General features: G+C 42.8%; 1 protein-coding gene across 1 annotated transcript; it reads left to right on the top strand.

Annotated features, from left to right (window-relative positions):
* The first annotated feature begins 7,041 nt into the window (after positions 1-7,041).
* MANF (mesencephalic astrocyte derived neurotrophic factor) lies at positions 7,042-14,091 on the top strand. The gene is made up of 4 exons (XM_053377465.1): positions 7,042-7,183; positions 9,219-9,346; positions 12,199-12,340; positions 13,661-14,091. Exons 1-4 carry the CDS (start codon positions 7,096-7,098, stop codon positions 13,843-13,845), a joined length of 543 nt encoding a protein of 180 aa, XP_053233440.1. The 5' UTR covers positions 7,042-7,095; the 3' UTR covers positions 13,846-14,091.
* Positions 14,092-15,504: the final 1,413 nt, after the last annotated feature.

The raw sequence follows: 15,504 nt of genomic DNA on the forward strand, positions 1-15,504 counted from the left end.
AGAGCAGGTGCTGTGCTTTGCAACCTCAAGCATGGCGAGAACACTTTTTTCTGTGAGGGTCTTCCTGATAATTTCCCATATATCTTTGGGATCAGAGATTTCAAAATCAGTTAGAGTGAGCCCTATCGAATCCAGTTTTCTCCTACAAATCAATGATAGATTGTAGATTGCACTATCACTTAAAAGATTGTAAAGTATAGAATTAGGGGATAGGGCTCTATAATGGAGGAAGATCCAATATTTCAAGGTCCTCAGCCATGCTCTTACTGATAAAGGCAGTATTCCCAGCTCACAACATATTGTTTCATATTTTACAGAGTTTGCAAGTCCTAATAATGACCTCAAAAGGGATGCGTGAAATTTATCCAACCTCTTGAGGTCACCTGAAATCCACACTGGTGTGCCGTATAGAAGTTGGGCACAGAGTTTCATGTCAATCACTTGCAATACAGCTGGAATAAATCTGTTTCCTACTGGAGAAAAAAAATAGGATTTAATATGGTGGGCTGTCACTTTGGCCTTAACTTTTGCAGCACATATATGTGTATTCCAATTCATATTATTTTTGAATGTGATTCCCAGATAATTGAAGTGCTTAACTTCCTGTATTAGATGTCCATTAATTATACAGCCTTTTGGGTTCCCTCTCTTTCTGAATTGCATAATCTTTGTCTTATCATAATTAATTTTGAGATTATTGAGAGAGCAGTAGTTTGAGAAACTCTTAAATAATTTTTTTAAACCCAAAACAGAGAGTGAAATAATTACAGCATCATCTGCATAAAGTAATAAAAAGAGTGGGCTATTGTTTAAATAAGGAGTATGAGTGGTTGCGTTTTGAAGAAATAATGGTAGGTCAGATAAAAATAGATTAAATAGGGTAGGGGCCAAGATACAGCCTTGCCTAACTCCTCGATTATTCAGAATAGGACCTGCAAGTCTACCATCTTTTGATACTTTAACATATATTTGGTTATTAGAATGTAAACTTTGAATCAGTGTAAGTAGATATGGGTCGATACCAAGGTGTTCTAGTTTAGTCCATAGTTTATTGCGGTCGACCGAATCAAAGGCACTTTTTAAATCCACAAATGCCACAAAGAGTTTTCGTTTATTTCTCATGACATATTTATCCACAAGATGACTTAACACTAGACACTGGTCAAGAGTTGACGAGCCTGCCTTAAAACCAGCCTGCTCTTTACCAGGTAGACCTTTTGTCAACATCCATTCTTCCAATTTAACAAGCAGAGATTTGGCATAGATTTTACTTATGCATGGTAACAAACTTATAGGCCTGTAGTTCTCTTGGCAATTCCTATCACCTTTTTTAAAGATCGGTACCACTATTGAGTTGTTCCACGACTTAGGTACAAGGGCTGAGTGATAGATAGAATTAAAAAGCGGTACAAGTTTATTGGCCCACCATTCTACATCTAATCTCAACAGGTCTATTGGAATGCAATCCATACCAGGTGATTTCCCTTGCTTAAACGAAAAGATTATCCTTTTCATCTCCTCAACAGTAATTTGAAATTGTGTGGTTTTTGCCAGAGAAAATTTAAAATTTTCCTTTTTACAAACTTGGTGATCATAAAAAACAGCAATAAAATGTGAAATCCAAGCCTCATCGCTTATATTAGGGAAATCAGTGATATCTTTTATTGAGAGAAGTGACCAAAAAGTTTTGGTGTCTTTAATTTCTAATGCAGTAACAATTTTAGACCATTTGGCTAGTGAGAACTCAGATTTTTTTTCCAGGAGCATGTTCTTAAAAGCTTTTTTCATTTCAAAATAAGTCTTCCAGAGACCTTGAGAGTTGGTAATATAGGCTTCTTTTAGACAAGTTCTAAGTTCTTTCTTATAGTTAATACAATCTTTATCAAACCAGTTATACTTATTTGAAGGTTTGTTGCTGAACTGAGGGTCTAAAAAAGAAGAAAATAATTCCTGGATAGTCTTATAATAACAATCATTATCCTCCAAGGGCATCAAATTTTGGTTAGCCACAGGTTCGAGAATAACTGGGTTATTTTCAAATACTGCTAATAGATCCTCCCTATTTTTATCACTTATATAAACTCTTTTGGCATAGATAGTCTTATCAATACTAATAAGAGGACTAATATCATTATTTCTAGGATTCCTGTACATCTCTAAAACTATTGGGAAGTGGTCACTTTCTGAGCGAGGTACAACTGTAAAAGAGGCAACTTCATTTAACATTTCAACAGAAACTAGAGAATAGTCCTACCCCTTTTGGAGCTGAAGGTAAAATTTCCTGGAATATCCGGCCACATTGAGCCATTCAAAAATGAGAGGTTAAATTCTAAAACCAATTGTAAGAGTTTTCCTCCCGCTTTATTAATAATGATGTCCTTAGAATTCCTCCCTATTCTCAATGGAAGTGGGGCATTTGAGACATAGTGTTTATAGAGGAGCTCAACCCATCACTTAGCAAATATGATGGCATAATATGGGGGCAACTTTGGATTTCTTCCTGGGCTCAGGTCTTTTGTTAAGCTTTAGCCAGCTGATGAGTATAGTGAGGGTGGTCTTAGGGAAGCTGAACACTACCTACGAACCTAAGACCCTGCTGGGTCAGGGCAAAGACCTATCTAGTCCAGCATCCTGTCCCCACAGTGGCCAACCACATGCCCATGGGAAGCCCACAAGTTGGACCTGAGTGCAGCAGCGCTCTCTCCACTTGTAATTCCCAGCGACTGGTATTCAGAAGCAGACCATCTCCACCAAAACCTATTCAGGGGGATTGTGAGGTCCTTTCCAGATACAGATAGATACGCACACCATCAAACATCTTTCCTCTACTCAGCACATTTCCCAGCACTCAGAACAATGATTATTTTGTTGCTGAGATAATATTGTCTCCTCCCCCTACCTCCACCTGATATAATAGTGAGTGCTATGTAGAATGTGGTTATGCAAGTATAAGTACCTATTGCAGTGTCTGTGACATCACTGGCAACAAGCAGCACAGCTCCTTTGTACGCCATTTTGTAACCTTTAATTTTGTTCCCCAATCTTGTCTTGAGGCTGAGCATTCTCCCATTCAAACATGTATGAACTCTTTAAGCCCTTTAACAGCAACTTAAAATACTTGCTTAATTTTTTTTCTTGGTTTTTTTTATGTCAACATACTGATTCTGAGTATATTGTTGTATTAATATATTACTACTGATGTGAATATTGTCTATTTTAATGCTGTTGAATGTATAGTTTATTTGATCATATATAATTGTAATTCTGTTAAAATATGAACAATTAATAAAAAGATAAAATATAATGAAAGGGCCAAACATGAGCAGGGATCCACCTCCCACCATCTCCCCACCACACACAGTATTGCCATGTCATTTCACAACCATTTTTCACTCTGTTCAATTGCTCTTCTTCCCAAGGAGTTCTTGGAGGCTGTGTGCTCTTCCACTCCAGTGCAGGACGCACTTTTCCTATTAAAGAAATAGTACTTTGGCCACCCCATATATGTGTTTATTTCATAACGAAATCTGGGGTGAGGGTTGTTTTCTAACAAGGCCCAAATACTATTTAGAATACTTACCATAAAGATAACTTACTACAGTTAACAGAAATAATTGATCCATCAGTCAGTTTCTCTATGTAGAGGGGGTAGCAGGGAGAGAGGGTTACATGCACAGATCAGACGCAGTATAGACCTTTGATTGCTTCTTGTGTGCAAAAAGGATAAATCTAAATATCTACCATCTGTGCATATAGGCACCCAGACCAACTAAGACAGGATGTGCACCATTAAGTGCATTTCCCATTAACCTGCACTGTATGAAGATGCATTTTCTCTAGGCATTACAAGTTATACACACCTTGTTTGCCTGACTACATCTTCAAAGCGATGGAGTTTGAACCATGTAAACACAAGCTCTATAGTATCTACCTTGATGTATCTGATATTTCAACCTGAGTTCACTGATGGGTGATTAGACTTGGAGGCAAGCCTCAAGTTTCAAAGTTACTATTCTAGTCTGTCAGAGCAGCGTCCCACAGAATGAAGGTAAGCTTTTTATCCACTAGACAAACTACTGGCCATCCAGATATCATTGGACTATAACTCCTATCAGTCCTTAGCCTTGACTTTTTCTTTTTGTGCTTGTGTGGGAGTTGGGAGTCCCAGCAACTTCTGGAGCACCACAGGTTAGCCTTAAAGGCAGGTGAAGTAAGCTGAAAATATGTCCTTTACCAAAAATAAAGCGAGGCAGTGCTTAGCTAAGTTAAGAAAAGGAATGCAAGGTAAGTGGCCCATTCTTAACATAAAAAGGATTTGCCTAAGATATTTAGGTTATAACTGCAGTCTTGGGAGCCAACTCATTTAGCAACAAGGAAGTGAGACAATTGCCTGCTATTGAACTGCCCATATAAATAGTACAAATTGTTAAGATTCAGTGGAATTGTGCTCCTTTTGTCTTTCAAAGGTGTAGGAACCTTCAGTCACTCAATTTCTATCTAGTACCTTGCAACATCTCCAGGTTCTCCAGGATCTCATCCTAACTTCAGCATTTCTATAGGCCATATCAAGCAGAAATCTATTGGGCATAAGAATGGGTTGAAATAAAAGGGTGAGGTAGGTTTGGTTAAAGACATAGAAGAACCAGAAGCTGCCTCCGAAGCCAAGTACTGTTTTTGGTGGATGCTGTCCGAAGCAACTCTTGGCTATGGGGGAAACATGCAGTGAGTGATAAAGGAGGGTGTCTCCCCCCACTTCTCATTCCGCTTTTCCTTCTTTGTGGGGAAAGAGAGAGGCATGTCTACATTTTCATTCTGTTGCATAGAGAAGAGACTTTCGTCAGCACATGTGAATGACTTGAGTGTGTCTATATACATATGGATATATATTTTTTTCCAAAATGTATCTAGTAAAATAATGTTTAAATATGGGTTGCAGAAATTAGATACTCTGTAATTAATCTAAGATGTAATGGATTTTACAGTTTAAGGAACCAATTGTTGGTTTTAAATAAGTTCTGTGCTAAAAATAAATAAATACTCTGATTATGGTTGGCGTGCATTTTCATCACTCTTAACAAAGATATGGCTATAGATGATCAGCTGATAGGCTGTTTAAGATTCAGCATCTTCATCACATACCAGAACTCTGTGCCGGGAGAGGCTTAACTCTCATGCCATGATCCAACTCAGCAATAACCACCCCAGGCAAGCAAAAAACAAGGCAATTCTCTCCAAGTACACAAGACGGAGCTGCATTCTATTCCTATTTTTGCTTCAACTTCTACATTAAAGGTGGGCTGTGCCAGTTCCTCCAGGGTGAGCAAAAAGTTGGTTTCAACAGCTGGTGAGAAAAAAAGGAAACCTACACATAGCAAATATGGGAAATAGTGCTAATTATTCATGTGTATACATACCAATAGGGACGCGGGTGGCGCTGTGGTTAAAACCTCAGCGCCTAGGACTTGCCGATCGCATGGTCGGCGGTTCGAATCCCCGCGGCGGGGTGCGCTCCCGTCGTTTGGTCCCAGCGCCTGCCAACTTAGCAGTTCGAAAGCACCCCCGGGTGCAAGTAGATAAATAGGGACCGCTTACCAGCGGGAAGGTAAACGGCGTTCCGTGTGCTGCGCTGGCTCGCCAGATGCAGCTTGTCACGCTGGCCACGTGACCCGGAAGTGTCTGCGGACAGCGCTGGCTCCCAGCCTATAGAGTGAGTTGAGCGCACAACCCTAGAGTCTGTCAAGACTGGCCCGTACGGGCAGGGGTACCTTTACTTTTACTATACATACCAATGCAAAAGCAAACTTTGTTTATTCTATAATCTCATTTTGCTGCAATTACCTGTCAGTGTAGTGATGCATTCTACTTTCATGGGCATTATGTGTAGCACAAATAAATACTGTGGGGAGAGGATAGAGCTGGTGACTTTCCTTTTATAATTCTGAATCGTAATCCAGCTAAAAGGAGTGCAGGTATGTTGCAAAGAAATACCTATGTAATGCAAAATGTGTGTTGCACACTTTACTTAAAAGGTCCCACACTGCACTAAGAATTTTTATGTCTCCACCATGTGAGGCTTATAATTTGTATATTAAAACATTTCCCTTTCTAGCGTTTGGCTCCAATCTCCCGCCCCAAATGAGTGTCTCTCAAATACGCTTGTAAATGCCTTTGGCAAGAAAATATGCATTCCTAGGTGCCCCTGAAAATGGCTGGTCTGCAGGCCTTGCATATTCCAGATTAGTGGGAGTGCCCTCTTGCCCAACACACACATATTCTAGACGTGGCACAGCTGCCAGGCACGTGGTGCATCTCCCGTTTCAGACCAATGTTTATTGCTGCTGTTGCTACAGCCGCTACTCCAAAGTTCTTCTCATTGTTATGGCAGACTGAGTTTGAAACCCTGAGCTCACGGTTTGTAGGACCCTTGTGCATCCTTTGGATTAATGGCAGCCCACTTAAAGCGGGCCTTATCTTTACCCGCGAGGCCCGGAGGTGCCACTGGTCTCCCGCAGATGGGCTCCGGTCCCACTTGCGCCCCTATTGCTGCAATGCCACCTTCTCCTAACCAAAAAGCTGCTCGTTCGCAAAGAAGAACTGGCTCCTAACAAACGCCAGCTTCCGGCTCGGGGATGGGCCCTTCCTTCCACACGTGCACTTGCCCCTCTGCGCTTCAAGGGCCGTGGGAAGCACAGCCCGAGGCGGGCCGGCAGTGGTGACGGCGCGAAATCGTGCCCGAAACAAATATGGCGAACTCCGCCTCCTTACACCTTTGCCGTAAACTGCTAGGGCTCCGCCGCTGGGCACGCTTCGCCCTCAAAGTGCGCGACGACTCCCTCGTTTCATTCGGAGGCGGCTTGGCCAATCGGCGGCCGCCAACTCTACTGTCCCGAAAGCCCGCCTGGCCAACCGGCAAAGGGAGCGTGGAGACTTGCAACGGAGTGCTCCAATGGCAGCCTCGTACGTAGCAGGAAGAGGGGCAGGGCAGCCAATCGGGTTGCGGGTGGGCGGCGAGCGTGTCGTCAAGGTGCCGGCTGTGGAGGGGCTTTTCTTCAGTACGAGCCGAGCGAGCGGCCGAGGCGGGCGGTGAGAGGGAGGATGCGGGCAGCCAACGGGCTCTGGGCGGCGCTGGCCTTGATCCTGCTCCCTGGGGAGAGCCACGCTCTGCGGGAGGGAGACTGCGAAGGTGAGTCGCCGGCCCCGCGTGGATGGTCTGAGCAGCGACGGGCGCGGAGGGCGGAAGGGGCCCCCGGGGCTTCGCGGAGGGAGGGAAGGAGGGAGCGCGTTGCTGGGGTGGCCAGGTGGCAACGGCGCCTCCCCTTCACGACCACGGCCTCCCCTTGGCGAGTCTTGCCTCAGCCGCTGCTTCCACGCTGCTTTCCCCGGCCCGGTGCCGCTTTCCTCTCAATGGGAGGGACGCTGGACCCCCACATCGCAAGGCTGCCATGGAGAAGCAGATGCTCTTGTAGCTGCCAGCCAGCGAGTCGGTTTGAACCAAGAAGGCGAGCATCAGTGCGGGTGGCTGCGGGGGCTTTGGAGAAGAAGGGGAGAGGGGGTTCAAGTGTCCTGCTTGCTCTGTCGCTGTGAAGCCCATTGAGAAGATGCAGCTTCCAAAGGGGTTTCCCCAGAAGCTGCTTATATAAGGAGTAGGGATAGACCCACATGTCTTGGTGTAGCTTTGAGGTCACCATTACTGCACTGGGGGCTCATGGTAGTTGTCAGGGTGCTGCATCTATAATGAAGAAGTGGGGCTGATCCGTTGTTGTTGCTGCTAGCGAAGGAAGGGCAGTTTAAAGGATTGTGCCAGGTTTTGGGCTGTATCCTCCTGCCCCTGAGTTGGGAGCTTCCAGGGAAGCCCCCCTCAACTTCCTGCTGCTGGGAACTGTACATTTGACACTGGTGTGTGGGTGGGGGCCTTTTCTGCTGTGGCACCCTAGCTCAGGAATGTCTTTCCTTCTGAAATTCCTTTGCTCCCACAGACTACTGGCACACAGGCACTAGGTGGAAATCAGACTGGCTTTTCAGACTCTGGGGCATTAGTGCTTTTTATGTTTGATATTAATGTATTCCCTTTCCCCCCTTTGGATATATGTTTTAAACAGGCTCTGCTTTATTGTGACCTGCCCAGAACTCCTAGGGTGTGGGTTATAAGTTGCCTAAACAAACTCTTACCTCATTCATTTCTGTAATCGTGACCTTCAGATTGATACTAAGTAGGATATGCTGTGAATTATATCTACAGTGTGATATAGTCTCTATAATTGTAATGACATGTATGGGTCCTCCCTTGTATGACTTAGTAAATGGTTACACCCACAGGCTGAAGGTCTCCTCTATGGTACTTATGTTCCTGGTTACACACTAATGCAGAAGACTCTGTTCCAGGATTTCTAATTGTTCAACCCTTAACTGAATGAGCAGCAGCTTGAGGAGCTGCTTTTATTTATGTATATTTGTTTCATGACTTGACTGAAGCCAGAGTTTGTTTCTGGAACGGACCAGTTTTCAATACAAAGTTTCATCCTTGGAACACAAGGAATAATAGTGTTTTTAATCATGTGCAGAGTGCTGCTAATTCATGGTTGATAACACACAGCCATTCTGGGTTGTATTATTTTCCCTAGCACATCTCAGCTATAGACTTTTGATCTTAACAGAGAGAATATGGCTCAGCCAAGGCACAAACATCTTATAAGACAGAGGTGATGCCCCAGTCCAGGTGCCTGACACCGTCCGCCTCCCCGCCCCTCAAATTCTCCATTAATTTTGGCAGTGGCAGCAAAAAAAGGTATCACATTGGGGTGGCTAGATCTAGCATCCCACTGAGAATGCAAATTGCTCCTACCCCAGTCATTGGATTAAATATTTGATAAGCAGAGAAGAAGTGATGACACTGTCCCCTCAGCTGGTCTTCATGAATCAGCTGGGGAGACAGGCTGTGTGCAAAACTGTGACGACATCCAACCCTGCCCAAAGATTAATGTGAGAAAGGGTAGCTACCCCTGTTGTAGCTAAGAACGGATTTGGACTGCCATGTTGTATGAAACATGCCCCTTGACAAGGTAGTCTGCTGTCATAAATATGCCCAGTAGTTCATCTCCTACACTAGTGTGTTGGCTTTCGATCTGCTATGCTTCATTCATTTTGTGTAAGTTAAAAAGAAGAGAGGAGAATTTCAGGGAAGAAGTTCATTTCAGCATTATATCTCCTTCGCTTTACAGTGTGTGTTTCATTCTTGGGAAGATTCTACCAGAGCCTAAAGGAGAAGAATGTTGAGTTCACACCAAACAGTATTGAAAAAGAACTTTTAAAATCCTGTAAAGAAGCAAAAGGCAAGGAGAACCGTCTGGTAAGTATTTGTAACTGGGTTATGTATTTTAAACATTTTTGCCTCATTCTTCAGCTGAAAAGGCAGTTTGTGCAGCTAATTAAAACAGGAGAGTCCCTCTGCACAGGCTTAGTTTTTTAAAAAAATGCCAGGTGACAGTTGAAGGAGGGAATGTCCATTGAAGCTGGTGAAGTTCTGGTCGTAATTGGAATAAAAAACATAACTTAAGACAAAGAGGAAATAGTGAATGCACCTGTCTGTTTGTGTATATATTCCAACAATTTATAAATGGGTTCACACTGTAGTTTCTAAGCGGCCTGCAATAATGATACAGAAGAGATACAATCAGTTCAAATTAGGCATAAAAAACTTGCTTAATGTGCTGGCTGAAATAAAAAGGGCTTCACTAAGCACTGAAGTGGGGAAGAGGCCTATCTGATCTCAGCCAGGAGGTTGTTCCATAGAGTTGGGCCCACAATACTAAATGCACAGCTTCTTATAAGACACCTGTGTTGCGCTGACAAAGTATTGTGCTCAAGCAAGCACCACTGAGATTCTTATAAGAAATTCTTATTTAATAAATTTAGAAAAGTGTGTTGCAGTCATCCAACTTAGATGTATAAGTGGGGCATATGTAACAAGGCGTAGACCTGTTTTTTGTTTTGTTTTAAAGAGTGCAGCTGCCACACAACCCTGTGCAGAAGTCCTTTAACAGTAGTCACCACCTGGGCAGCTGAGAGCAATGCTGTTTCCAAGAGGCCTCCCAAACATGGACCTGGTTTTTCCAAGAGCTGATAGCCCTGGGGAAAATACATTCTATGCCTAGTCTCTGAAAACATTTTTATTTAACCAACAGCACTTTTGCCTTGTCAATTTTAATTTTAAACGTCAGCCTTGGTGTGTATGTTCTGGGGATTCTCCCAATACACACACACACACACACACAGCCAATTGGAAGGAAAGGCTGGGGAAGACCTGTTGCACTAGCAAAAGTCTGTGTGGGTTTCCAGTAGCAGGACTGGTTAGTTTGAATCTGGCCCCTTCACTGGATTCATACATTCTTTGCTCATTTCAAATGCCAAGTCAGGACCTAACTGATTTCCATTCAAGGTCCACTTTGAACATAACTTTTATGGTGAGTCAGTAGCTCATTAAATCAACCCACAACACAGTAGAAAGTGGGTTGCACTGGAAATGAGCATACACACGAGGCAAAGCCAGGACTGTGCAATTAACTGCAAGTAGTCTCAAGCCATGGAGTGTAATATGTCCACTTGATATCTTTGTTATAACCAAGTAGTGGGGCTTGATACTGCTTGGGACTAGGTACAACTCAAGACAGTGTGAGGTACATCCTCCGCTTGCTATTGACAGACAGATAAATGTGGTTGTGGTACAGCAAGATGTGCTCTTTCTCCAGTTACCATCAAGCTGCAATGAGGGAAGGAAGAATATAGGAAGCTGCCTTATACCAAGTCAAATGATTGATCTATCTAGCTCAGTATTGTTTACAGCAGCAGTAGGGAACGTCTACCCTGTGAGCCTAATTAGGCCTAGCAGGGGCCCTAATTTGGCCCCTGAGGTTCTCCCCCCCCCCAAACCATGGCCAGTTGCCTCACATATGATATCATATGTGTCATTATCTGTGGGGCATGTAAAGATAGTAGCTGCAAAATAACATTTGGAATGTTAAAGTACACCTGATTGATCCTTGTTGACCACTGTCATGGGGGATTGTCTGCACTAGGAAGTTCCCAACAGGAATTCCCTAATGCAGTCTCCTTCAAAAAAAGAGCTCTTGGCACTAATAACCAATCGGTGCTGACAGCCAAAAAAGGGTTTCGGCAAACCCCTTTGCTGGCATCAGGTAATTGACTGGTGGGTGGCCCAGCTGTCTAAGTTGACCTTTGGAGAGGAAGGGACCCAGCCACTAGGCATCTCCACTCCCAAGTCTACATTGACTGGTAGTGGCAGTTCAGGATTTCACACAAGGAGCATTTCCAGCTCTACCTGGAGACACCAAAGATTGAAACTGAGATCATCTGTGTACAGAACAGATGATCACCCTCCCCATAGAGGGCCAGATCTTTATCTCCCCCAGCCCCATGGGCCAATTTTTATAGGTGGGCAGGACCATCCACCTGCGAATCATGCAGCATCGTTATCATGTTGGGTGATTGGAACCTGTCAAAGTTCACCTGCAAATGTAGGGGGAAATGGTTAAAAGGGCTTGGTCAGTCCCATGCTCAGTGATTCTAAAGTGGCAGACAATGAAGTGGGATAGCAGAAGCAGAGATGGGCTGGGTTAGAATGGTTCTGTTTCTCTCTTGGGGTTCTGAGGCCAAATAAACTTCTTGTGTGAATTGTAAGGACAGGGGACCTAGTTGTGTTTATGATGCCTGCTCTCACAAATATATCCTTTTTAGATTAAAAAATAGTCTGGAAAAGTCAGGTGACCCATAATCAAATAAGTCATGTTGATCCATATGCCGCCTCTAAGACAAAGTTAAATCTCTCCAAGTCAAGATTGGGGAGCCTGTGGACCTCCAGATGTTGTTGGACTATAACTCCCATTGGCACCAACCACTATGGCAATTGGTCACAAATGATGGAAGTTGTAGTCCAGCAACATTTGTAGGACCACATGTTCCCATTCCAGATCTAGGTGGTAGAAAGGCTCTGAATGGTGTGATTGATCTTGCATATTTCCTGTAAAGAAAAAGCAGCAACTCCTTGGAGTACTAAAAGTTCCTAATTAAGCTAACAGCCAGCACTTTCCTGTGTGAGACAAATTCTTCTGAAAAGGTTCAACCGAGAAGAAATTATCTTAAAAGCATTGCCTGACCTCTCATTTTCTATTCATTACCTTCTAGTGCTATTACATTGGAGCAACCAGTGATGCAGCCACTAAAATAACTAATGAGGTGTCAAAACCCCTAAGTAATCACATCCCTGTTGACAAGGTTTGCGAGAAACTGAAGAAGAAAGATAGTCAGATCTGTGACCTGAAATATGGTGAGTATAAGCAGATTACCAGTGATCGTTACTTTGGTCCTTGATATCTTCCTTATGTAGAGAGAGCAAGAGTGCTAAAGTTACTGGCTGCGTTGTGGTAGAGAGGAAATGACTTGTGCTGTCATCTTGAGTTAGCCTGGCAGTATGCCCCATTGGAGAAAGTGCAACTTACTTCTAAGTAAAAGACAAGATCTTACGCATATCAGTTAGATAAAACTTTTTCTCCATTCCCCCTGCCCCCAAACAAAGATAAGGAAAATGGTAATAGAATGAATTCAGTACCAGAGAACTGCTTTAAAACAGTGAAGACCCAACATGGTTCCTAGGAAAATACAATACAAATATAGCTGTGAACTATGGGCTGGTTATGAATATTGCTGAGAAGAACATGGAGGTCATAGAGCAGGAATGGAGGATCTGTAGCCCTCCAAATGTTGGACAACAACTTCTGTCATTCCTGACCATTAGCCATATTTGAACTGATAAGAGTCCAACAACATCTGGAAGGCCACAGATTTCCGCCTTGCTATGGAGGATCATCATCTAATTTATCTAGCTATTGGGTTTTTCATAGACAGTAGTTTTATGGTGAGGATGCTGAACTGTGACAATGGACTGATCAGATTTCAGACAAAAGGTTGAGCTAAGGTCCATGTAACAGACAAATTATGGTTTATCTGTCGGCTCCCACCAACAGACGTGTTTTCATTTCATTTTAGCAAGCCACAGTTGCTAATATATTCCAGCCAGGCAAAGTATGCTTTGTCACAAATCAGGGAATCGGAGTACATATTTGAAAGATAATCTGCACGTGGCTGTTGTGTCCAGTTGGGGCTGTTTGCTTGTTGCCTAGGGATGTCAGAGATGAAGGGCAGCACACTCTTGCTTCTGACATCAGTCACTGAGCCAAGGGCCACTAGGCCACTTCCCTTGCCTCCAGGAAGAAGTTCAATCCAAAATACCTCAGTGATTGCTTGACCTTTTTTTTCCAGCTCCCATCACTGAGTTCATCTGCAATAGTGCTCAGGGTACAGCCTGTTAACTGCATTGTGTTCTCGACTCCTACTATACATTCCAGTGTCTTATCTTCCCCAAGTATAGATATTATCTGTGAAAACATGTGCTCTTAATGAAAGTAGTCTCTATGAGGTGCTATGACTTGTACTATTTCAGCTATGTGATAGCCATGTTTTGTGTCTAAGGCTGCATTCCTATGATACTTGAACTGGAAACAAGTCCTCCTGAAATTTCTGAATTGTGGTCAGTTAAAGTTGTGGACTAACAATGCTTCATACAGTAATATGCCCTTCTCTTTATCAGATAAACAGATTGACTTGAGCACTGTGGACCTGAAGAAACTGAGAGTCAAAGAACTGAAGAAGATTCTAGATGACTGGGGTGAAACATGCAAAGGCTGTGCAGAAAAGTCAGATTACATTCGGAAAATCAATGAACTGATGCCTCAGTATGCACCAAAAGCAGCCAGTTCACGGACAGACCTCTGACCACCATAGTGGCCTCTAGATCATTAGCAAATCAAACACAAACTATGTTAATCTTTCTTTTTTCTTTTCTGGAAAGCTGTTTTTGTAACTTATTTAACTGGGTTTCAAGTGTCAAAGTGAAGCGGTTCTTGCAATGCTGGTTCAACTGCCTCGTCGTGTCTCAAGTTTTTATTTCTTTTGTCTCCAGTTTATGTTTAAGACATCGACTTATGTATGGGATTTTTGAAATAAAAGTTAAGAAAGCCAGTCTTGTCAGTTGCATTAGTAGGATTTGTATGAGTTTTATGCAAGTCTGGCTGATGCCAACACAGATCCTTACTTCGTACTTGGTGCTTTGAGATTTAGGACTCATCTACACTTCCATTTGCTCTGCCGCTTTCCCCTGGGGAAACCTGCTTTTTACCAATGAATCGCAACAAACAGCAATCAGGTTTTCCACAGATTGCATTTGTTCTGATTCAGCAGGTTTTTCCAGAGAAAGCTGTGGGGGAAACAAGTAATTGCTTTGACCTGTGCTTTCTAGGCACAGGACAAGCAGAAAACTTCTTGGACCCATGCTTTTAGGAATGGGATGAGTGAGAATGGGTGAGCCCTAATAATGGCCATGTTTTGATAAAATGCTTATCTATGGGCTAGCGTGGCTTCTGAGATACCTGCTCTCCTGACTAATGCCTTGTAAAATCTCTGCATTTTGCTATTTCACATCCAGGTGAACATGTGTGCTATATTTGGTCTTTGGATTATTGCATGGACTTGAAAGTATTTGAGAGCTAGTTGGTGCTACCTGAAGTTGTTAAATTTCAGAAATTTAAGCCCCTGATCCTGTACAGCTGTACAATCAGTCTGAGTGCTGTTTTTCTACAGCTCTGAGGTAAACTGGCACCATCTATGCAAGATAACTTCCTTATATTCTGATTCTGTATTTACAGTTGTCAATACTGTACTGAATACAGTCCTGACCAGCTACATCTATGTAAAGCAGCTGAATCTGGAATACATAGCTTCTGTATATCCATGAAATAATAATAATAAAAATGGGTAGGGGTTGATTTCGGGTTCTCTCATGCTCTTGGAAAGCTTTTTGGCAACTTCAGTTCATAAGTAAAAGAAGCAGTTAATATATACTAATGTAATAAAAGAGTGTGTTGTACCAGGTCATTTATGGAGACACCTTTAAATGACCACCCACACAAAATGCAGCTGTGAGCTAAACCCTTCATATACGGGTGGCTGCTATCAGAATCTCAATTCTCACCAAATGTTGACTAAAAATCATAGAGAAAAATATATTGCTCTTGAGAAAACTTACGTGTTTTAAACAACATGAATTTTAGGGCAGTTACTGTTGACAGATTACCCACCTGCATAACCTCCCCCACCCCGCAGAAAAGACTGTTTTTGAAAAGTACAGCATATATTTAAACTTCTGTTACAGCACAATCTCATGCACATTTACTATTTTATGTGCTACATGTCTGGTCTCTGCTAGGACAAAATAACTGGACAGCATGGTTCTGAATGGGCCTGCAGTATTTTAGTATATATTTTTAATCAAGGTAATACAAAATGAAAGGATTTTGACTTTTTTAAGCTTATCCTTGGCTATATCCAGTGTTTGAAACTCCCATTGTTCTAGGTGCATTTTGCGACAATGAATTT

This window comes from Podarcis raffonei, chromosome 2 (genome assembly GCF_027172205.1).
Source record: "Podarcis raffonei isolate rPodRaf1 chromosome 2, rPodRaf1.pri, whole genome shotgun sequence".
NCBI lineage: Eukaryota > Metazoa > Chordata > Lepidosauria > Squamata > Lacertidae > Podarcis > Podarcis raffonei.